Raw genomic sequence first — 23,174 nt, 5'->3', positions numbered from 1 at the left:
TATATGTCAAAAGTAAGGGTGTCACGATTCTCCAAATCCTCGATTCGATTACATTTTCGATTCTAAAGTCACGGTTCGATTCGATTCTCGATTTAAAAAAAAAAAATTGAAAGCACAAGCTATGCCATTTTTAGACTTTTATGCAATATAATAATATCTGACCTTTGTTCGCAATGTACCACACACTACATTGTCAAATTTAAAACGTTTATTAACAACATAATGTAACAATAACTTATATCTTCAGTCAATTGGAAACTTAAACAATATAACCTATTATAGACCCGGGGCTCCCTGGACTCCTCAGAGCAGTCACAGGCGAATAGCACAGCGTTTTAAATTGGGTTCCCACAGCGTTTGCATCGCAGTACGAGAGAAGGTTCTCGTGAGGGAACGTACTTGGTTCCTTGTGTAACCTCGGTTCCCTTAGAGATAAGGGAATGACTACTGCGTTGCCTTGCCGTGCTATTTCGCTCATATCTGGTACTTCGCTTCAGTCGATTTAAACCTAAAGTCCTTTGGCGAGTTTTCTCTGAATTTATACACTTCAGCCGCGTCCAAATTGGCGCGCTCGAGGTTGGCAGGGCGCCAAGCGCTCTCATTGAACCGCACGCCACTGCTAACTCGCCATAGGTTCGTGCAGTTGCCGCAGCACAGCCAATCAGCTCACTCAGACGAGCTATGATGCTCTCGCTGTGCAGCTGCAATGCGTTTTAAAATAAAGGCTTCAATATTCTCGAGAAAAGGAGTTTTACCTATTACAGGCAAGCCGAGGTGACGTGACATATGGGGCGTGGCTGCATCGACGATTCCATTTTTTGATTCGATAATCGAGATTGAGCATTAATTTCGATCGATTTCGATTTAAAATCGAAATCGTGACACCCTTAGTCAAAAGATCAAGGAAAACTTGATTTTTCAATTCATAACCCCTTTAATGAAGCATACATTTTGTACCAAAGCTAAACTGAGTCATCTGTGTCTAAATTTTGTTTCAGTGACTACTTCTGGAAAAACAAAGCTGAACATTGTGCTGTGTGGAAACAATACAACACTCAAGGACAAGGTGTCTAAAATATTTAGAGGAACAATAAATAAACAAATTAAGAAACTTCAGAAGGAGAAGAGAAATGTGTGTGTGAAGATAGAGGAGAAGATTAATGGACGGCAGATTACTGTAATACAGCTTCCAGCCCTCAGTCAGATCTCAGAGGAGGAAGTGATGCGGGAGACTCTCCGCTGTGTGTCTCTCTGTGATCCTGGAGTTCATGTGTTCGTCCTCATTACTCCTGTCAGTCCACTGACTAATGAAGACAAAGCAGAAATGGAGAAGATTAAGAGAATATTTTTCTCTAATGAGCACTTCATGGTGCTTTTCACTACTGAACTCACTGTTAACAAAAGTGTGTCAGACTTTGTAGCATCTGCAGAATCTCAGAGAGTTGTGAGTCTCTATGGGAATGGGCACCATGTGATGGGGTTAAAGGACAAAAAAAAGATCTCAGACCTGCTAGATTGTGTAGAGAGAATGAAGACTGAACCCTATTCACTTCAGATGTATATGAGAGCTCAAGAGAAGAGAGTCAGAGATGAACTAGAGGAGAAACTGGGTAATGAAATAAAAGAGTTACAGGAGAAGATCAAGACACCGGGTGAGTGAATTCATTTACTTTTCTGAATAAAGCATATTTGTGAGAATACAGTAATAGCATTCAGGTTTTTTGTATTTACTGTATTGAGTGGGGTAAATTGATGTGAACCGATGATTCTGTGACTCATTCATAGATTCTTGCTTCATTCCTGAATGAATCAGCCGTTTGAATCAATTGGTTGTATTGAACGACTGAACGAGTCATCCACTAAGACATGCCACCATCAACTGAGGGTTTCAGTTTCAAATTTTAAAGTATTATTATTTTTTTTTTCACTTTTACTTTCTAATAAAATCCATTTATTATTTTAATATTCATTTGTAAACCCATTAATACACATTTAAAACCCACTATTTTTAAGCATTATTTATGCAACTCTAAATTGTAAATTGTAAAGTGTAAATGCAATGCAAACAGTCTGTGTAAATATAGCTAAATGAAACTTCTGAAAAAAATGTTATGGCCACATTGTAACCTTAAAAGGTCTATGTTTATTACTTTTCTTTCTATAACACAATGACTTTAAATGATCTTTTTGGGGTAATTTCTCAGGCAAAAGTGATGTGCAACTAATTTGTGATTAATTAGATTAATTAATCAGCACTCGTTAATTAGATAAAAAAAAGTTGCACTGGCTTGACAACCCTAATATAATATATCAACAACTGATATTATGATATATGATTATGATAAATAATGAATTGGGGTCACAATTTGTCTTACAAAACAAAGTGAAAATTAAAATAGTATTTCTAATGTAATTTTATTCAATACTGTTATTGGTTATATGATCATATATTATTGTAAAGTAGCATATAATGAGCTTATAAATAATCAAGCCTATTACACAGCTCTGAGGAGTTCTTGATTCCGTTTTGTCAAATGTTTATGAATAATGGCTGTTCATAAGTCATAACTAAGCTAGTTTCCTGTATACAGCAGAGGTGCTGCTCTCACATCTCTCCTGTCACCCTGTGATCTTCGTAATTTCTCACTTGAAAACAACCGGTTTGCAGAACCTTTAAGCTAACGCACAAGAAAGCTGATAAAATCATTTAAACTCGGATCAATATTTAATGTACATTTTGTTTTTTAATTGGTAAGCTGTTTAATAATCTGTGATCAGGATACCAACATGAAATGGAGGTTGAGTTTACTGTTAAGAATAGTTTTAAACAAAATAAAAATAACAATACTCGTAACAAATATCAGGGATCATATGAAAAAGATCCCTGGAGTCCCTGCCCTCACTCCCAAGGCTTCAAAACATGGTTCAAATTACTCACACTTCGGTTTTTATCAAAGTTTTAGGGTCACGGTTTCATATGGGCAATGTTCAAGGAAAAAAGGACTAAAGAAAATAAGAACAAATAATCAAACTAAAAGCAACAGCACAAATAAATAAATAGAGCAAAGAAACAAATAAAATTTTAAGGTATCGAACAGTAGTTTTCAGGTAAAGAAATTGAATAAAAGTATAATCAAATATAAAATAACATTGCATATATTCTTCACTGTATAAACTGAATAAAAATTAATCATTAATCAATTTACAAAAGCTATTCAGTCAAGACAGAGCTGTGAGTGATTTCCTTGTCTTTTGTTTGATTAACATTAAAAACAGACAGCAGAAATATTAGGCTTCTTTCCCTTAAGATATAATGCACATATCCAGTACATACTGATACACGTGTAGCCTTTCTCGACTGTTTAAGTTCATTAAAGACATAACCAACTATGTTTGTTAGGATACTCGCCAAGACAGGCATGTATGAGCTCAAGGGTCAAATCAGTCAAGATGAACATTTTACCAAGACTATTATATTTATTTCAGTCTCTGCCAGTGAATATACCAATGTAGCAGTTCTTATAATGGGATAAATTATTTAAGATTTATCTGAAAAGGGAGGAAACCCACAATTTAAGATTTAAAATGCATCAGCTATTGAAGGTACCTTGATTGCAAAATAATTTTTATGCTGTCCTGATTAAACCTTAGGTGTGTTTTTGTAATCAGGTATATCAATCTAAATGGAAGCAAAGTGTCATATCTCAATATGTCCCAGTTCAGGCAGCATTAGGAGATGTTGGACTGATAAATATTATTAACTATAGATAATCCTTGGTTACATTTAACCAAGGATTATCTATAGTTAATAATATTTATTATATAATATCCTTAAACGTTTGGAAGAAAGTAGCGAAATTATGCAATTTAAAAGATAGCTGCGCTGGTGTGATGGTTTGCTCCCAACAAAATTGTCAGAAAGTCCATCCTAGAAAGGAAAATGGGCAGTGGTTTATGACAGACTGATATCATAGTTGCTACTTCTAGCAGACTGATGCAATAGCCAGTTCCAGCCGTGTTCTCCCTGATATTGTTCAATGTTGTGCATTCATGCAACAAATACCACAACACATCTTGATAACATCACATAAGTTTCCTTACCATCCTGAGATTGTAAATGGATGTCACCTACTGCCTGACAAGTGCTATTAAAGAGAGGTTTGACAAAGATATACTTCTCCTGTGCCTGATTCTCTTACCGGAATCACTGTCCATAATTGTATGCTTACAGAACTGTAAATTAACAAAGGTTATCAGAGGTGCTACTCTACAACAAAAACAGATAACAGGTTTAAAAATAGATGACTTAACTGCTTATTGGACATTTATGAATAAGGGGAAACTTAAGAGCTTTCAGATGCTTAAAGGAAATGATGTGCTAGAACCAAGACTTGTATAGGTATTGTTTATTGTTTATTATTTAGATCCCCATTAGCTACTCCATAAAGCAGCAGCTATTCTTCCTGGGGTCTTACAATTTTTACCAAAATATTAACATCAAAGCTGTACAACAATGAAGACAAATACAGAAGTGCACACAACACTGTCTAAGTCGTCTAACTCACACACACACACACACACACACACACACACACACACACACACACACACACACACACACACACACACACACACACACACACACACACACACACACACACACACACACAACACAGCACAACACATATACACTAAACATATCAACATAACAATATAACAATATAAGCTCTTCTATGTACAAAATATTACCACTCTCTGGGTATAATATAAAATATAAAAATCACATTTCAATTGCCATAGCTTATTATACAGTCATTATTAATTACATAATTACAGTTACTTCAAAGTAATTAAATACAGTCTCAGTCTTTTGTAAAACTAACATTGTGACTCTCTGAGACCAAGAATAACGGGAGCGAGTTCCATGCCACCATTGCTCTATAACACGATGTTCTGTGAAGTTGATTTGTTCGACAGGCAGGTAACAAGAAACGCCCTTCACTTGATTGGCGAGCGGAATAAGTATGAACGTCACTGAAGAAAGTCAATCTTTTATAAATAATTTCAGGTGCTTTTGTAATAATTATATTTTTTTAAGAATTTAATAAGAGAATAATTAATTCTGCTTCTTACATGAAGCCATGCTAACTGATTGTGCATGTCCCTAATACTTGTTCTGAAATAACAATTTAGAACAAGCCGGGATGCTTTATTTTGTGCAATCTGTAATCTGTTTAAATTATTCTCTGTAGTTGTAGCTGAAATGATGGAACAATAGTCCAGATGACACAAAACCACGCCCGCCGATAGGGGGGGACAAACGGGTCTGTTGTCCCGGGCCCAGGGTAGAGGGGGGGCCCAGAACTGGGCCCTCATTAAATTATGGAATAATTGTTAAAAAAATAAATAAAATAGGCATATTTGTGGGAAAAAATAACTAATATTTGAGTTACATAAAAGCTTTTTTGTTTTCTTCCTAATTGTCCTTGAAATAGTGGTCAAGAACCCCCCCACCCCCCCACACAAAAATGGTTTGGCCACTGATCAAAATTTGATGTTGTCATTTGATTTGAAGTTCAGTAGGCTAACGTTATGCTCAAAATGTCCGGTCAGCACTTGAGTCCGGTGCTTAGAAGAGAAGAGAAGAGAAGAGAAGAGAAGAGAAGAGAAGAGAAGAGAAGAGAAGAGAAGAGAAGAGAAGAGAAGAGGAAAATAGAGGCCTTAGAGATGTCCTAAACAATTAAAAAGGCACATTTTTTGTCCCGCCAAAGCCTTATTTGATCGGTGAGTGATGTAGAATAGAATGACTGCTTACGCGAAAAGGAGAAAAGCGCCCCGGCCGCGCGCGCGCACTCTCACGTCTTCAAACAACACATCGGTCGCTGTCTTGCTCTCTCTCCCTCGCGCATTTTAATCAAAATCAATTGACACGATAGTAAAAGGTCGGAAGACCGCAGTTTCACGTGGAGCATTCGGAGATTTTTTTCTCCTGAATTACCGAGGGGTGTGAATTGTGCTAAAAAACGTCTTCTCTAAAAAGCGTTCCGTCCATTCAGCTGATAAACCACAATTTCAGTAAACGAAAAACCTATCCAGTGATGAAATGTTTTCTGTGTATACAGAAATCTTGTCCGATGTCCTAAACTGCCGAGATAATCACACAATGTGCCGCTAATGACACGTCCGGTAACGTTACGCAAACGAATGACTCCTTTGAACCATTCATTTTAATGACGTCTCAATCGTTGTATAAAAAATCGGTAACATTTACAATAATGCTCCATTTATTAAACTCTAGTTAACTACATTAGTTAACATACTATTAATAAACTGCACTTCTACAGCATTGTTAATGATAATTTTAATATTTAGCCTACTAAATATTTTTCTAATAGCCTACATTATTGAAATCAAAAGTTGTATTTGTTAACATAGTTAATGCAGAGGAGAGGATGAGCAAGGAAAAAGGAGAGATCTGGGAGCGGGGGGGGGGCCCATCTAAGATTATGTTGTCCCGGGCCCAGGCAAGACTGTCAGCTGGCCTGCACAAAACTATTGATTCCACCAAAGTTTTCCGTATACTAATCGGTATGCACTTTCTGCAATGGCGAACTGCAGCCATATTCCTGCCCATTTTATTCAATATTAGTTTTATCTGAACGTTCCAGGTCAGCCTGCTGTCCACAATCACGCCGAGCAATTTGGCTTCAGCCACTTGTTCAATGATCAAACCACCAACTGTCAAGTTCAGAGCAGGGGAATCTTTTAAAAGATGATTAGATCCCAACATCATACATTTACTCTTCGCAACATTAATTAGGGCCCAAGCCCTGAAAGGGCAAAGGCCCTATTGTTTTTGTAAGGATTTTTTTTTTTCTGTATTATTTTTTTGTGCCTTTTTGACACTTTTGGGGCCCTTAACATGCTCAAAAACTCTTGAAATTTTGCACACACGTCAGAACCTGTGGCCATCAGGGCCGGGCTGAAGCTGGTACCCGGGCGTGGCAGGGGGGCTCGACAGCGCCCCCTGGAATGGGGTCTGAAAACTTGGTCTATATATCAAACACGCTTGCATGTAATAATATGAAACTCAGTACACATATAGATCTCATCGGGCCGAACAACTTTCGCGCTCTAAGTTTTACAAAAGCCCAACAGGAAGTCGGTTATTATACGTTGTTTGGAAAACGCATATAATGTAATGTGAAATACTCCTCCTAGGGAATTCATCCGATCGCCACCAAACTCGGTGTGAATGAAGTCAAGACACTGAGGATGAATTCTTGCGAACGGATTTTTGATATCTCGAACGGTTTGGCTGTGGCGAGGAAACAAATTTATTTGGGATTTGTCTATTCCATTTAATCTTTGTTTTTCAAGGTTTCAGGGGCTTTTGGGGCCCTTAACATGCTTTTGAAACTTTTTACACAGGTCAGAACCCGCGGCCATCAGGGCCGGGCTGAAGCTGGTAACCGGGCGTGGCAGGGGGGCTCAACAGCGCCCCCTTGAACACGGTCTGAAAACTTGGTTCATATATCAAACACGCTTGCATGAATTAATATGAAACTCGGTACACATATAGATCTCATCGGGCCGAACAACTTCCGCACTCTAAGTTATTAGCTCCGCCCAAAAGGAAGTCGGCTATTATGGGTTGTTTGAAAAAACGCATGCTGTGGAATTTGATGTACTGATCCTAGAGAATTCATCCATTCGCCTCCAAACTCGGTCAGCATGAAGTCAAGACATTGAGGATACTAAATTGCGGACGGAATTTTGATATCTCGAACGGTTTGGCCATGGCGAGGACACGAATTTATGGCGAGAAAAGAGAAACACGAAGTGTTATAACTTCTGCACACATTAACTGATCTTGATGAAACTTTAGCAGTGTGATCGTGGTAAGAGGCAGATCATATGGATGTAACTATTGTGAGTCAAAGTTATAGCGCCACCAACTGGTAGCAGGAAATGTGTCACTTTCAAAATGCTTTTGACAAAAGTGGGGGGGTTACTTTTACCCACAGTTACAAAAATCAGAATGTATATTGGTCTCACCGAGCCGGACAACTTTCTAATTTACAGTCATTAGCTCCGACCACAGGAAGTCCGATATTTTGGTTTGAATGTGGATTTATTTGCTAAATCAGCTTCTGAATTTTTACCCACTCCTCTTAAGTGGTTTATTTTATTCCCACCAAACTTTTTCAAAATGATGAAAAAATTGTAAACGGATAATAAATATCTCAAATGGGTTTGCCCTGGTGAGGGATTAAATTAATGTCAAAAATGGAAACAGTAAAAGCCTCATATCTTCTAAAAATATAATTATACACAATTTATTTCTATATAAAATTATACAAATATCAGAACTAAACCCATTTTATTCTTTTTTTTTTCAATTTAATAATTGTTTGTTTAAAAACAGCCAGAATGTTTTTTTTAGTCCAAAAATAAATAAATCATGTCATTCATAGTGCTATACTGCCCTCTTGTGTTCAAAATCAGGTAGGCCTATTGTATCTATATAAAAATATACTAGGTATGTGACGGTGAGAATATTTTACCACCGGTTAATCAACGGGTTAATCAACGTTAATCAATGTTGTGGAATATTTTGAGTGTATCATAAAATCAGAATAAGGTAAGACAAGTAATATTTTCTGTCTTTTATATACATATGATGATACACATGAAGGGCCAAAGCCGGCGGCACCGCCACCCCGTTGCCTTTAGGTAACTAAAGGCATCGGGGTTGCGGTGCCACCGGCTTGGGCCCGTAATCGCTGCTCGCAGCTATATTAATTAACTTATTTTCTCTGTTCAAATTTTTAATTAATTTTAGTTCATTATTTAATACAGTATTAAGTCTGGTAGAATCATAATCAGACACAAAATAGTCAAGTCATCTGCATATAGGGCAATAGTGGCACACCTCAAAATAAAAGACAGATCATTAATAAAAATAGAAAATAACAGTGGTCCAAGGCAACTCCCTTGAGGCACCCCACAACGCAGAACCTTTGTCTCAGAGTAACTACCATTAAACAGTACATTATACTCCCTATTAGTAAGATAGCTATAGATCCATTGGATTGCACACTTTTCAAATCCATAACAACTTAATTTTTTCAATAATAGATCATGATCAATTAAATCAAATGCTGCACTCAGATCAAACATTACAGTACCAACTAATTTTCTATCGTCAATTTCATGCAACCAATCATCCGTCATCTGAACTAAGGCTGTCGTTCTAGAGTGCCCTTTCTTATAAGCATGTTGATAGAGTGAATTCAACCCATTTTTTGAGAAATACAAATTAATTTGATCATAAACAATTTTCTCCGTAATCTTACTCAAAATTGGCAGAATACTTATAGGTCTGCTATTTTCCCCAGAGAAATGTTCCTTTTTGTTTTTTGGAAGAGGCACGATTTTAGCATTTTTCCAGTTAGCAGGAAAAACTCATTTTTCTAAACTTAAATTAATAATATAACATATAGGCATAGTAATCACATCAGCAACCATCTTTAATAGCTTGACATCCAGTTCATCAAAACCAGAAGGTTTATCTTTCATTAACTTTAATATGTTTTCTACTATAGTAGGACTTACTCTGTCAAATTTAAATGTACATGATTTATTAAGCATGATTGTATCTTTAATTGTCTTAAAAGATAAATCAGGGTATTCCTGTGAAATCATATCTTTTTGTAAATTCTGAACGTTCTTTGTGAAATAATCTCCTAAATAATTAGATATATCAGCAGGTTTAGTAAAAAAAGTATCACCTACATCTAAAAATGTTGGTACAGATTTATCTCTCCGCCCTGTTAATTGATTTAATGTAGCCTATTCCATAATTTATTCCTGTCTGATTTTACTTCCTCAAATTTATATTCATAATAGATCCTCTTTTTTGTTCTGTTTAATTTTGTAACAAAATTTCTTAATTGCTTGTACCTTTTCCCATAATCCATTATCCCCTGATAAGCTTGCCTCTGACTTTAATTTATCTCTTTTCCTCATATATTCTTTAAGTTCAGCATCTAACCATGGAGAAGTAATATTTTTTTACTGTCATCCGTCTTAATGGGGCATGTTTGTCAACAATTGGCATTAATAAATTTGTAAAAACCTCCAAAGCTAGATCAGGATTTACTTATTTCTAATATCAGCACAATAACTAGCCTCATTGAAATATTTAAACATCCGTTTAATTATCTTCTGGCCTGGTTTGGGGATTTTGGTTTTTCTGTTAATTGCAATTCAATTATGATCACTTAAGCCAACACAAATTGAGATTGCTTTTGAACACAAATCTGTTGCATTAGTAAAAAGTAAATCTATGCATGTTTCCGTTTTTGTCCCACCAGCATTATAAAAAATTATTGTTGGCTTTGTGACCACTTGTGACAAATTGCAAGTGTCGGCTATAGACTGCAACTTATTTTTCAATGAGCAATTATATGTAAAATATGCAAATTATTATTTTCCAGAATCCCAGTAATATCCTGCATCTTATTTCGCAAACTACAAATATTCAAATTAGCTATTTTTAACCCTTTATTTGAGAGTATTTTATCCATCACCATTTTTTATTTTACACACATAGTAACTTCTGATTAGGAGGAACCAGTTCTATGGTTTCCTTCGCTAGGAGGGACTGAACTTCTTGTTCCATGACCTGACCCTGCTCGGGGCTGAGAAGCGTGTATATGACCCCGTTGAACCTTGGTGGTTGATACTCAAACTGAATTCTGTACCCCTTTTCGACTGTGCGCAGGACCCACTGAAATATATTTTTAAGACCCTTCCAGGTGTCGAAATAATCTACTAGGGGGACCAGTCTGTGTGGACTGGTCTCGATGGTCATATTTTGGGTTTCGGTGACCTGAAACTGGCAGGAGCTAACCGAAAGAATTTTTCTACAGCCCTCATGAGAGGGCGCGAAATCGGCAGGGCCGCAGTATTTTCGGGCGGACACTGCGATTCGCGTTCGCTGGAAACCGATGCTTCCCGAAACGCATTTAACGGCGGGAGGCAAACATCAATTTCCTAGGCTGGCATCGGGTATCAATCGGGATTCGTTCTCGGCCCCCTGAAGCGGGTCTCCGGCAGGGTTCGACCGAAAACGAAAAGATTCACGATGGGCGGAAGCGAATGCTGCCTGGCCGCAGGCCTGTGGGGCGGACAATGCAGCGTGCGTTCGCTGGAAATCGATGTGTCCCGAAGCGCACTTGGCGGCTGTAAGTCGACATCGATTTCCTGCGGGCTCCACGGAGGAGGCAACCTCGATTGCTCTGCCACGGGTGGGGGCGCCCGAAGAGAACCTAGGCTGGCTAGGATCTCTTCGACGAAGCCTTTGCTTTCAGGACGGCCCTCAGGTCACCCTGCTTCTGCTGTGGCTTCGTCTGAGAGCACCGTGTATGCCCCCAGGCTCCTTGAGGGGGAGGGGGGGGGGCTCTAGAGGCGACGCTCTCCTTTTGCGGACGTTCGCTGCTTATCATTTTAATTCCTCAGAATTAAATGCAGCCATAAACACTGGATAAGTGAAACATGGTCTGAATGGTAGGCTGAATTAAAATATCTAACTTCTTAAAGTCAGATAATATTCCATCATTTTAATTTTATAGAATTAAATGCAGCCATAATCAACAGGCAATACTGTTTTAATATTTATTTATACGGTCTCGTAATCTACACGCTGCCGCGGCAAACGCAAGATACGAGCAGTTACAATATATTTGGCTTTCATCCCTCGAGAAGAAAGTCAACAGTATTGTTTCACAAATCGTGTGTCCCTTTAATTGCAGACCCATAATCTACGTGCTGCCTCGGCTAATGCGAGATTCGAGTTCTTTCACAATATATTTGGCTTTCATCTCTCGAGAAGAAAGTCAATGGGCGCTAGGCTGAAACACCCGAAAATGCACGGCTGTGTGCGTCGGGATATTTCTCAATGAACACAGCCCCTCAGGAGCTGACTGTGCTTGCCTTGCACCCACAGAATCTTTATTGCAGAGTAGACCTGAAATCTACGCGCTGCCTCTGCAAACGCGAGATCCGAGCCACTTTGGGACAATTCTTATGGGACAAACATCACCAAATAGAACAGACAGTTTGACACAGAGAGCTTGCTGAAGAGCAAAAAGCTGACGCGGTTATGTTCCGGCATCCTTTTATAGCTTCCGCATCACCCTTACATGCGACGTCACGAGTGACGTCATGACGCAACACCAATCAAGATTGGACTAGTTCTATACAGACTTCAGACACGTCACGCTGAAGGCGTTCCCCACTGTGTTGATTCTCGACGCAGCGCGAGTTCCCTCGAAAGGGAACTACACTTTCTTTGTTCTGGAGAGTTTGTATAGAAGGGTGTTGCTATGCTTTTCTCCTAACCTGCTTAGATCAAGCAACAGTCATATAGATCCAATTGTTGGCGAAAGTGCAGGGTTGACAAGGCAAATCATTTCCACAGTTTCTGAAGCTGTCTTTTAATTAATCAATATTGATATGATATACATAAATATCTAGAAATTATTCTTAAAATTCAAATTTCTTTTAGTTTTGAGGTGATGTACCTGGGTTTCATTTCCAGTGATTTTCAAACAAATACCTGTTCAGAATCCTAAAAATAGAAATTACAAGAAAGTGGCTGCAACCAATTTTGCCTACTCTTGAAGACTGGATAGACATAGTACATGGAATTTTTACAATGGAGAAGCTTATCTACGCTTTAAGACTTAAGTCTCAATTGTTTTCAGCACTGTATTCTTTATAGCAGCATTAAATCTTTGATATTTCTTATTGGTTATTCACTGTCACATGGGGCAGGTGATCACTTCGGTTTTCTTTATTATTTCCTTTGGTGGATTGTTGGATTGAACTTGTATTGGAAGAGGCGAGTAGCGGGAGCCAACCTTCTGTTGACCGTATTGCATCGGTTTAATCTATGGAGCTTATAATATGACAAAATTATTTTAATTTGAATTGTGTAAATTTGAATTATTTGCAAGTGTAATCTAACAAAATTGAATTTTAGGAGGTAGTTTAAATAGTTTTGAATTTGATTTTTTTAAATGAATATTGAACATTCGAAATTTAACAAATTGAAATGTTTTTATGGCTGAATTTTATAGACATGCATTTTCAAACAGCTAGCTTTTTTTTGTTCTGAATTCTTATACTGCAAATATTCAGTTTAAAAAAATACAGATTCAAGTTTTCAAGATGAAAAAATTCGGAACTTCAAATTCAGTTTTCTAAAATTCAGTCTCAAAAATTCAAACTCAAAAATTCAGATCTTACAGAAAGTAGGTCACAGGTCATCCACAGGGAAGAGTAAAGGATCTCAGATAAGTCGAACAGAGCATTTTGGCTGCACTGCAGTAGTTTTCTGCCGTAAACGCGGTGGTGGTTCAAGAGAATCCGTGTATCTTTCCTTCAGTCGTTTTTTTTATTTAATATTATTGTTATTGTAAAGTTATAATAAAGTTATTGTCCAGTTCGTGGATCAAGCAGTGTGATTAAAGGCAAGACGGAGGCTCACAGACATAATTTAACGTTACTTAAAAATATATTTCAGCATTTTGTTAATCGACGGCCAAACTAGTAACGTTACGTTACCCCAATCCGATCGCGACTCTCCCGGTGTCTAGTAAAATTAAAAGGTAGTTAGTAAAAGGAGGGAACATAAGGGGGCTTGCCGGAGATCTCCAAGGAAAAGGTTGGTATGCAAACTTAATCAGTTCATAACAGTAAGTTAGTCACTTATATGTTGACTTATATGTATGCCCACGACGTGTGAGCAGTAGAATGGCGCGCTACAAATATAAGCGGGAGAATGTTATCATTGCAAAGTGGTCAGGCTAATGTCTTGTGTTTATTCCACAATACTTATGGATAAGCTGTTTGATTTATAAATATTAGAATATTTTCAAATTTCACTTACGCTGCTGTGCATGCACAAAGCTGTTCCTCAATTTGTGTGTTTCCCATTTGAATGATCAGCGTACGAGGCGGCTACTGCTTGCGCTGGGACCTAACGTTATAGGCTTTAGCTTAAATTTTGATGAAATTATTCTCTAATCGTTTGCATATTATGTCGTGGATATAGCCCTCGAATGCATACTGCAGTCTTGCTCTCTCATATTTTCACCTGTTCGCCAAAAATGACTAATTATCTCCTTAGGAATGTCTGAAACCGGTGCATACAGACTGTAATAGACGTGCCAGGCGCAAAAGCTTGACAGGCGTAGCAACAGTAACTAAGGAGGGCAGGGCTTAGCGAAGGGTCAATTGTTCAGGGCAGCCACTGGTCAAATGCGTACCATATGCAGAACTTCAGTTGCCCCCTTGGTTGAAATTTCTTTCTGGGGGTTGGGGTGTTGATGTTCAGATGGTGCCCCCATAGAGGGTGGAATGTTGCCCCCTTAGTTAGTGCTCTACGCAGACCGCATATTCTGGGTGTATGAAACAGTTTTTACTGAAATGAAAACATGAAATTGCTGCCATTGATCAACAACAAATCCAACATGGCCTTCGGTTAGTATGGAAGCTTTTTTTTTAAGCACGGAATAAAAAAATATAAAAGGTAATTTCTCTCACAATTCAGACTTTTTTTTCTTGCAATTTTGAGTTCACATTCTGAGTATTGTGAGAAACAAACTAGGAATAGAGAGAGAGAAAAAACTGACTTGTGAGATAAAAAGTCACAATTACCTTGTTTATTTTCTATTCCCTTGGGAGAAATGAGCTTTCATAGGTTCCACATGTGTAAGGGTGAAAAACATAATGATGCACAGTCCAGCACACATTCTTCCTCTTCTCCCCTACCTCCTCTCCTCCCTTGTTCTGCTGTTTAAAAGCTGGACAAAAAGTTGTGGTAATGTGAATTTTTAGTTTTAAATTTACATTTGTAACACCCAGTGTGTGAATTTAACTTGAAATAAACAAAAAAGCTATTTAAAAAGTAGTTTATCCAATTAATTAAAATAACAATTTGTCAGATTAATCGATAGTGAAAATAATTGGTAGTTGTAGCCCTATTCCAAACCTATAAGACTTTTGTTCATCTTCGGAACACAAATGAAGATCTTTTTAATGAAATCTGAGAGATTTTGGTCCCACCATTGACAGCTATGCAACTACCAATTTGACGCTTCAAAAAGTTCATAAAGATATCGTAAAACGAATATGTATGAATAGAGCAGTTTAGTCCAAATTTTCTGAAAAGACTTGATCGCTTAATATGATGAACTGATTTAATTTATTTTATTCACACAAATATTACTCAACCAAACCTGCTTGACGTGTGAGAACAAACTTCTTGCAGAAGCTCAAACGTGCTGCGTAACACGAGAATGAACCTCATTGGTTCTTGCTGAAGCTCAAACGTGCTGCGAAACACAGGAATGAACATCATTGGTTCTTGCAAAAGCTCAAACCTGCTGCGTAACACGAGAATGAACCTCACTGGTTCTTGCTGAAGCTCAAACGTGCTGCGTAACACGAGAATGAACCTCATTGGTTCTTGCTGAAGCTCAAACGTGCTGCGTAACACGAGAATGAACCTCATTGGTTCTTGCAGAAGCTCAAACGTGCTGCGTAACACGAGAATGAACCTCACTGGTTCTTGCAGAAGCTCAAACGTGCTGCGTAACACGAGAATGAACCTCATTGCTTCTTGCAGAAGCTCAAACCTGCTGCGTAACAAGAGAATGAACCTCATTGGTTCTTGCAGAAACTCAAACGTGCTGCGTAACACGAGAATGAACCTCATTGGTTCTTGCAGAAGCTCAAACGTGCTGCGTAACACGAGAATGAACCTCATTGGTTCTTGCAGAAGCTCAAACGTGCTGCGTAACACGAGAACGGACCTCATTGGTTCTTGCAGAAGCTCAAACCTGCTGCGTAACACGAGAATGAACCTCATTGGTTCTTGCAGAAGCTCAAACGTGCTGCGTAACACGAGAATGAACCTCATTGGTTCTTGCTGAAGCTCAAACGTGCTGCGTAACACGAGAATGAACCTCATTGGTTCTTGCAGAAGCTCAAACGTGCTGCGTAACACGAGAATGAACCTCATTGGTTCTTGCAGAAGCTCAAACGTGCTGCGTAACACGAGAACGGACCTCATTGGTTCTTGCAGAAGCTCAAACCTGCTGCGTAACACGAGAATGAACCTCATTGGTTCTTGCAGAAGCTCAAACGTGCTGCGTAACACGAGAATGAACCTCACTGGTTCTTGCTGAAGCTCAAACGTGCTGCGTAACACGAGAATGAACCTCATTGGTTCTTGCTGAAGCTCAAACGTGCTGCGTAACACGAGAATGAACCTCATTGGTTCTTGCAGAAGCTCAAACGTGCTGCGTAACACGAGAATGAACCTCACTGGTTCTTGCAGAAGCTCAAACGTGCTGCGTAACACGAGAATGAACCTCATTGCTTCTTGCAGAAGCTCAAACCTGCTGCGTAACACGAGAATGAACCTCATTGGTTCTTGCTGAAGCTCAAACGTGCTGCGTAACACGAGAATGAACCTCATTGGTTCTTGCTGAAGCTCAAACGTGCTGCGTAACACGAGAATGAACCTCATTGGTTCTTGCAGAAGCTCAAACGTGCTGCGTAACACGAGAATGAACCTCACTGGTTCTTGCAGAAGCTCAAACGTGCTGCGTAACACGAGAATGAACCTCATTGCTTCTTGCAGAAGCTCAAACCTGCTGCGTAACAAGAGAATGAACCTCATTGGTTCTTGCAGAAACTCAAACGTGCTGCGTAACACGAGAATGAACCTCATTGGTTCTTGCAGAAGCTCAAACGTGCTGCGTAACACGAGAATGAACCTCATTGGTTCTTGCAGAAGCTCAAACGTGCTGCGTAACACGAGAACGGACCTCATTGGTTCTTGCAGAAGCTCAAACCTGCTGCGTAACACGAGAATGAACCTCATTGGTTCTTGCAGAAGCTCAAACGTGCTGCGTAACACGAGAATGAACCTCATTGGTTCTTGCTGAAGCTCAAACGTGCTGCGTAACACGAGAATGAACCTCATTGGTTCTTGCAGAAGCTCAAACGTGCTGCGTAACACGAGAATGAACCTCATTGGTTCTTGCAGAAGCTCAAACGTGCTGCGTAACACGAGAACGGACCTCATTGGTTCTTGCAGAAGCTCAAACCTGCTGCGTAACACGAGAATGAACCTCATTGGTTCTTGCAGAAGCTCAAACGTGCTGCGTAACACGAGAATGAACCTCACTGGTTCTTGCTGAAGCTCAAACGTGCTGCGTAACACGAGAATGAACCTCATTGGTTCTTGCTGAAGCTCAAACGTGCTGCGTAACACGAGAATGAACCTCATTGGTTCTTGCAGAAGCTCAAACGTGCTGCGTAACACGAGAATGAACCTCACTGGTTCTTGCAGAAGCTCAAACGTGCTGCGTAACACGAGAATGAACCTCATTGCTTCTTGCAGAAGCTCAAACCTGCTGCGTAACACGAGAATGAACCTCATTGGTTCTTGCTGAAGCTCAAACGTGCTGCGTAACACGAGAATGAACCTCATTGGTTCTTGCTGAAGCTCAAACGTGCTGCGTAACACGAGAATGAACCTCATTGGTTCTTGCAGAAGCTCAAACGTGCTGCGTAACACGAGAATGAACCTCACTGGTTCTTGCAGAAGCTCAAACGTGCTGCGTAACACGAGAATGAACCTCATTGCTTCTTGCAGAAGCTCAAACCTGCTGCGTAACAAGAGAATGAACCTCATTGGTTCTTGCAGAAACTCAAACGTGCTGCGTAACACGAGAATGAACCTCATTGGTTCTTGCAGAAGCTCAAACGTGCTGCGTAACACGAGAATGAACCTCATTGGTTCTTGCAGAAGCTCAAACGTGCTGCGTAACACGAGAACGGACCTCATTGGTTCTTGCAGAAGCTCAAACCTGCTGCGTAACACGAGAATGAACCTCATTGGTTCTTGCAGAAGCTCAAACGTGCTGCGTAACACGAGAATGAACCTCATTGGTTCTTGCAGAAGCTCAAACGTGCTGCGTAACACGAGAATGAACCTCATTGGTTCTTGCAGAAGCTCAAACCTGCTGCGTAACAAGAGAATGAACCTCATTGGTTCTTGCAGAAACTCAAACGTGCTGCGTAACACGAGAATGAACCTCATTGGTTCTTGCAGAAGCTCAAACGTGCTGCGTAACACGAGAATGAACCTCATTGGTTCTTGCAGAAGCTCAAACGTGCTGCGTAACACGAGAACGGACCTCATTGGTTCTTGCAGAAGCTCAAACCTGCTGCGTAACACGAGAATGAACCTCATTGGTTCTTGCAGAAGCTCAAACGTGCTGCGTAACACGAGAATGAACCTCATTGGTTCTTGCAGAAACTCAAACGTGCTGCGTAACACGAGAACGGACCTCATTGGTTCTTGCAGAAGCTCAAACCTGCTGCGTAACACGAGAACGAACCTCATTGGTTCTTGCAGAAGCTCAAACGTGCTGCGTAACACGAGAATGAACCTCATTGGTTCTTGCAGAAACTCAAACGTGCTGCGTAACACGAGAACGGACCTCATTGGTTCTTGCAGAAGCTCAAACGTGCTGCGTAACACGAGAATGAACCTCATTGCTTCTTGCAGAAGCTCAAACCTGCTGCGTAACACGAGAATGAACCTCATTGGTTCTTGCTGAAGCTCAAACGTGCTGCGTAACACGAGAATGAACCTCATTGGTTCTTGCTGAAGCTCAAACGTGCTGCGTAACACGAGAATGAATCTCATTGGTTCTTGCAGAAGCTCAAACCTGCTGCGTAACACGAGAATGAACCTCATTGGTTCTTGCAGAAACTCAAACGTGCTGCGTAACACGAGAATGAACCTCATTGGTTCTTGCAGAAGCTCAAACGTGCTGCGTAACACGAGAATGAACCTCATTGGTTCTTGCAGAAGCTCAAACGTGCTGCGTAACACGAGAATGAACCTCATTGGTTCTTGCAGAAACTCAAACGTGCTGCGTAACACGAGAACGAACCTCATTGGTTCTTGCAGAAGTTCAAACGTGCTGCGTAACACGAGAACGAACCTCATTGGTTCTTGCAGAAGCTCAAACGTGCTGCGTAACACGAGAATGAACCTCATTGGTTCTTGCTGAAGCTCAAACGTGCTGCGTAACACGAGAATGAACCTCATTGCTTCTTGCAGAAACTCAAAAGTGCTGCGTAACACGAGAATGAACCTCATTGGTTCTTGCTGAAGCTCAAACGTGCTGCGTAACACGAGAATGAACCTCATTGGTTCTTGCAGAAGCTCAAACGTGCTGCGTAACACGAGAATGAACCTCATTGGTTCTAGAGAAGCTCAAACGTGCTGCGTAACACGAGAATGAACCGCATTGGTTCTTGCAGAAGCCCAAACGTGCTGCGTAACACGAGAATGAACCTCATTGGTTCTTGCTGAAGCTCAAACGTGCTGCGTAACACGAGAATGAACCTCATTGGTTCTTGCTGAAGCTCAAACGTGCTGCGTAACACGAGAATGAACCTCATTGGTTCTAGAGAAGCTCAAACGTGCTGCGTAACACGAGAATGAACCTCATTGGTTCTTGCAGAAACTCAAACGTGCTGCGTAACACGAGAACGGACCTCATTGGTTCTAGAGAAGCTCAAACGTGCTGCGTAACACGAGAATGAACCTCATTGGTTCTTGCTGTAGCTCAAACGTGCTGCGTAACACGAGAATGAACCTCATTGGTTCTAGAGAAGCTCAAACGTGCTGCGTAACACGAGAATGAACCTCATTGGTTCTAGAGAAGCTCAAACGTGCTGCGTAACACGAGAATGAACCTCATTGGTTCTTGCTGAAGCTCAAACGTGCTGCGTAACACGAGAATGAACCTCATTGGTTCTTGCTGAAGCTCAAACGTGCTGCGTAACACGAGAATGAACCTCATTGGTTCTTGCAGAAGCTCAAACGTGCTGCGTAACACGAGAATGAACCTCATTGATTCTTGCAGAAGCTCAAACCTGCTGCGTAACACGAGAATGAACCTCATTGGTTCTTGCTTAAGCAAGAATTTTTGTTTCTGAGTGAATTATCCTTTTAAATACAGCAGCAACCACTCCCGTTGGCAATCATGGTGCGTTCAAGTCATCTCTTATAGATCGTATTGGCGAGTTGAATGCACTTGAACGCCACCACAGTGTCATAAATACCAGTAGGAAGCTCAGGATTTTCTCTAAGCCCCAATTTTTACAAGTTGTGGGCGTGTCACTGAGAAACATGGCGGAATACCACAATTCTTAAAGGTATTTAGCAGTGATATTGTCAGACTTTTCTATTTACAGCGCATTAAGCTAATTGCCTGCACAGAATATAATGGCATTATAATATAACAATGCATGCAACATGTAATGATAAAGTTGGCAGTGGCTTCATAAATTAAAAATACTTTAAAAAAACAAAGTACACCTGATGCACATTTCTTCGTTCCTCATTTTCTAGAACCTTAATGTATTTTTGTGTATTTAATTAAGAAAAAGTACTCCACCATCTTACTCTGACGAAAGTGACTTGAACGCACCTGCCGCCGTAAACACAACTTCCCACCTCGTACTTACGAACTTCCCAGGAGTCAAGTCAAGTCAAGTCAATTTATTTATAGAGCACAACATTAACACAACGTTTGTTGATCCAAAGTGCTTTACAGACGGTCAAAAGCTTAATAGAGAAAAATAATAATAATAATAATAAAAGAATATATAAAATATTATTAAAAAAAAAATCCATACACAGCATCAAGTCAAGTCAAGTCAAGTTTATTTATATAGCGCTTTTCACAACATAGGTTGTATCAAAGCAGCTTCACAGTATTAAATTAAAACAATACATCAATGTTTGTTTCTAGTGGAACGTCCACATTTGGTAATGCTGATCAATAGTATCGTTGATTGATTAATTAAATTAAATATCCCCAAATATCCCCAACTGAGCAAGCCAAAGGCATCACTCAAATGCAAGAGTATAAAAATGAGTCTTTAAACTGGATTTAAAAATGTTAAGCGATGGAGAGGCCCTGATATTAAAGGGTAAGCTGTTCCAAAACTTACGGGCAGCAACCGCGAAAGCTCTGTAACCTTTGGATTTACAACGTTAGCGAGGGACAGATAAAAGAAGCTGGTTACAAGATCTTAATGACCTAGAAGTTTTATATGGCTGGATAAGGTCACAGATATAATCCGGGGCTGATTTTTGCAGTGCCTTATATACAAAAAGAAGGACCTTAAAATCAACTCTGAATTTGATAGGGAGCCAGTGCAATGAAGCAAGAACAGGAGTAATATGCTCCCGCTTTTTTGTTCCTGTCAGCAATCTGGCTGCCGCATTTTGAACCATCTGAAGCCGAGATAGAGTGCTTTCAGGAAGGCCGACATACAGAGAGTTACAATAGTCCAGTCTTGAAGAGATTAGTGCGTGGATGACAATTTCAAGATCTTTTTGAGAAAGAAATCTTTTGTACGCTATCACTAAGGGAGCCTAACCTACTTGTCAGAGTGGTATTGAGTGCAGCGGGGCCTAGCAGAAGCACCTCAGTTTTGTCGGTGTTTAGTTGCAGGAAATTGTTAGCCATCCAAATTTTCACTTCATCAAAACATGAGAAAAGACGTTGTATAGAGAAGTCATTTTCAAGTTTGATTGGAAGGTAAAGTTGTAGGTCATCGGCGTAGCAGTGATAGTTTATACTATATTTCTGGAAAATGGAGCCCAGGGGAAGCATGTAGAGTGAGAACAATAAAGGGCCAAGAATAGAGCCCTGAGGAACACCATAAGGAACGGGTGCAGTAGGTGAGGTAAACGACCCAATATTTACTGAAAACGTCCTACCCTTTAAATAAGAGGTGAACCATTGTAATGCCGTGCCTTGAACCCCTACTGCATATTGAAGTCGTTTCAAGAGGATGTCATGGTCAACAGTGTCGAAGGCTGCACTCAAATCTAGCAGTAACAGATGACCCTGAAACAGTAGACAACAAAAGATCATTCGTAACTTTAAGCAAGGCTGACTCTGTACTGTGAAGTGTTCTAAAACCAGATTGGAACTTATCCAAAATGTTAAAGGCATCCAGGTAAGAAGTAAACTGTGAAAGCACTGCTTTCTCTAAAACCTTGGAAATAAATGGGAGTTTAGAAATTGGCCGGTAGTTACTAAGAACAGATGGATCAAGGTGAGATCTTTTTAGCAGAGGCTGTACAAAAGCATGTTTAAAAGACTCAGGGAAAACCCCACTAGACAAAGAACTGTTTATAATAGTTAAAAGCGCAGGGCTAATAGTGTCTATAACCTCTCTAAGCAAACGGCCAGGCAGTACATCAGATTGACAGTATGTAAATTTCATTTTAGAAATTAATGCACTTAATTTTGATTGAGTCACTGGTTTAAAACTAGTGAAATTGCTAGAAAGAGAGATCAGGGGAGAAACAGCCATGTCAGGAGGAGAAAGGTGAGATCTGATATCTAGTGTCTTCTGTACAAAGAAACCTAAAAATTCTGTGCAGGTCTCGAGATTGCCAACAGGAGCAGAGCAAGTGACTGGATTAAGTACTGAGTTTATAGTTTTAAAAAGAACTTTTGGCCTGTTTGCATTTATGGCAATCAAATTTGAAAAGTATTGAGATTTTGCATCACTGACCGACGTTTGATAGGAGGCAAGACAATCTTTTAAAATTTGATAAGAGACCTGAAGCCCATCCTTTTTCCACCTGCGTTCAGCCCTTCTGCACTCCCGTCTGAGCACATGTGTAGAGGCATTTAACCAAGGTTGAGAATTAGATTTAGGTTGTTGCCTTCTAGGCTTCAGGGGGACAATAGTATCCAGTGCAGTAGAACAGGCAGAGTTGAAGACGAGAACCATCTGGTCAGTGTTCATATCAGGTGACAAAGAGACCTCACAATTAGAAAAGATTGTAGAGATTGTAGTGCAGTAGTGGCATGAAAAACACAGGAGCTGCACACAGGCTGAGAGAGGATGGGCTGTACATATGGGACAGGTTCAAATAATACAGAATAGTGATCAGAAATACCAGCATCAAATACTTCACATGAATGTATGGAGAGACTGCGAGTCAAAATAAGATCTAATGTATGGCCCAGGTTATGAGT

The 23,174-nt window shown here is 39.8% G+C and overlaps 1 protein-coding gene across 3 annotated transcripts in view; it reads left to right on the top strand.

Annotated features, from left to right (window-relative positions):
• The window catches only part of LOC308701508 (uncharacterized protein), a 52,771-nt gene that overhangs the window by 17,649 nt on the left and 11,948 nt on the right, over positions 1 to 23,174 (top strand). For all 3 annotated transcript variants that reach the window (XM_081383827.1, XM_081383828.1, XM_081383829.1), the window contains exon 2: positions 999 to 1,652. In XM_081383827.1, coding sequence (XP_081239953.1) covers positions 999 to 1,652 — 654 coding nt within the window. The remainder of the gene's footprint in view (positions 1 to 998; positions 1,653 to 23,174) is intronic.

This window comes from Scardinius erythrophthalmus, assembly GCF_964197995.2.
Source record: "Scardinius erythrophthalmus genome assembly, chromosome: 14".
NCBI classification, from domain to species: domain Eukaryota; kingdom Metazoa; phylum Chordata; class Actinopteri; order Cypriniformes; family Leuciscidae; genus Scardinius; species Scardinius erythrophthalmus.
This window is presented reverse-complemented; position numbering and strand designations above follow the sequence as displayed.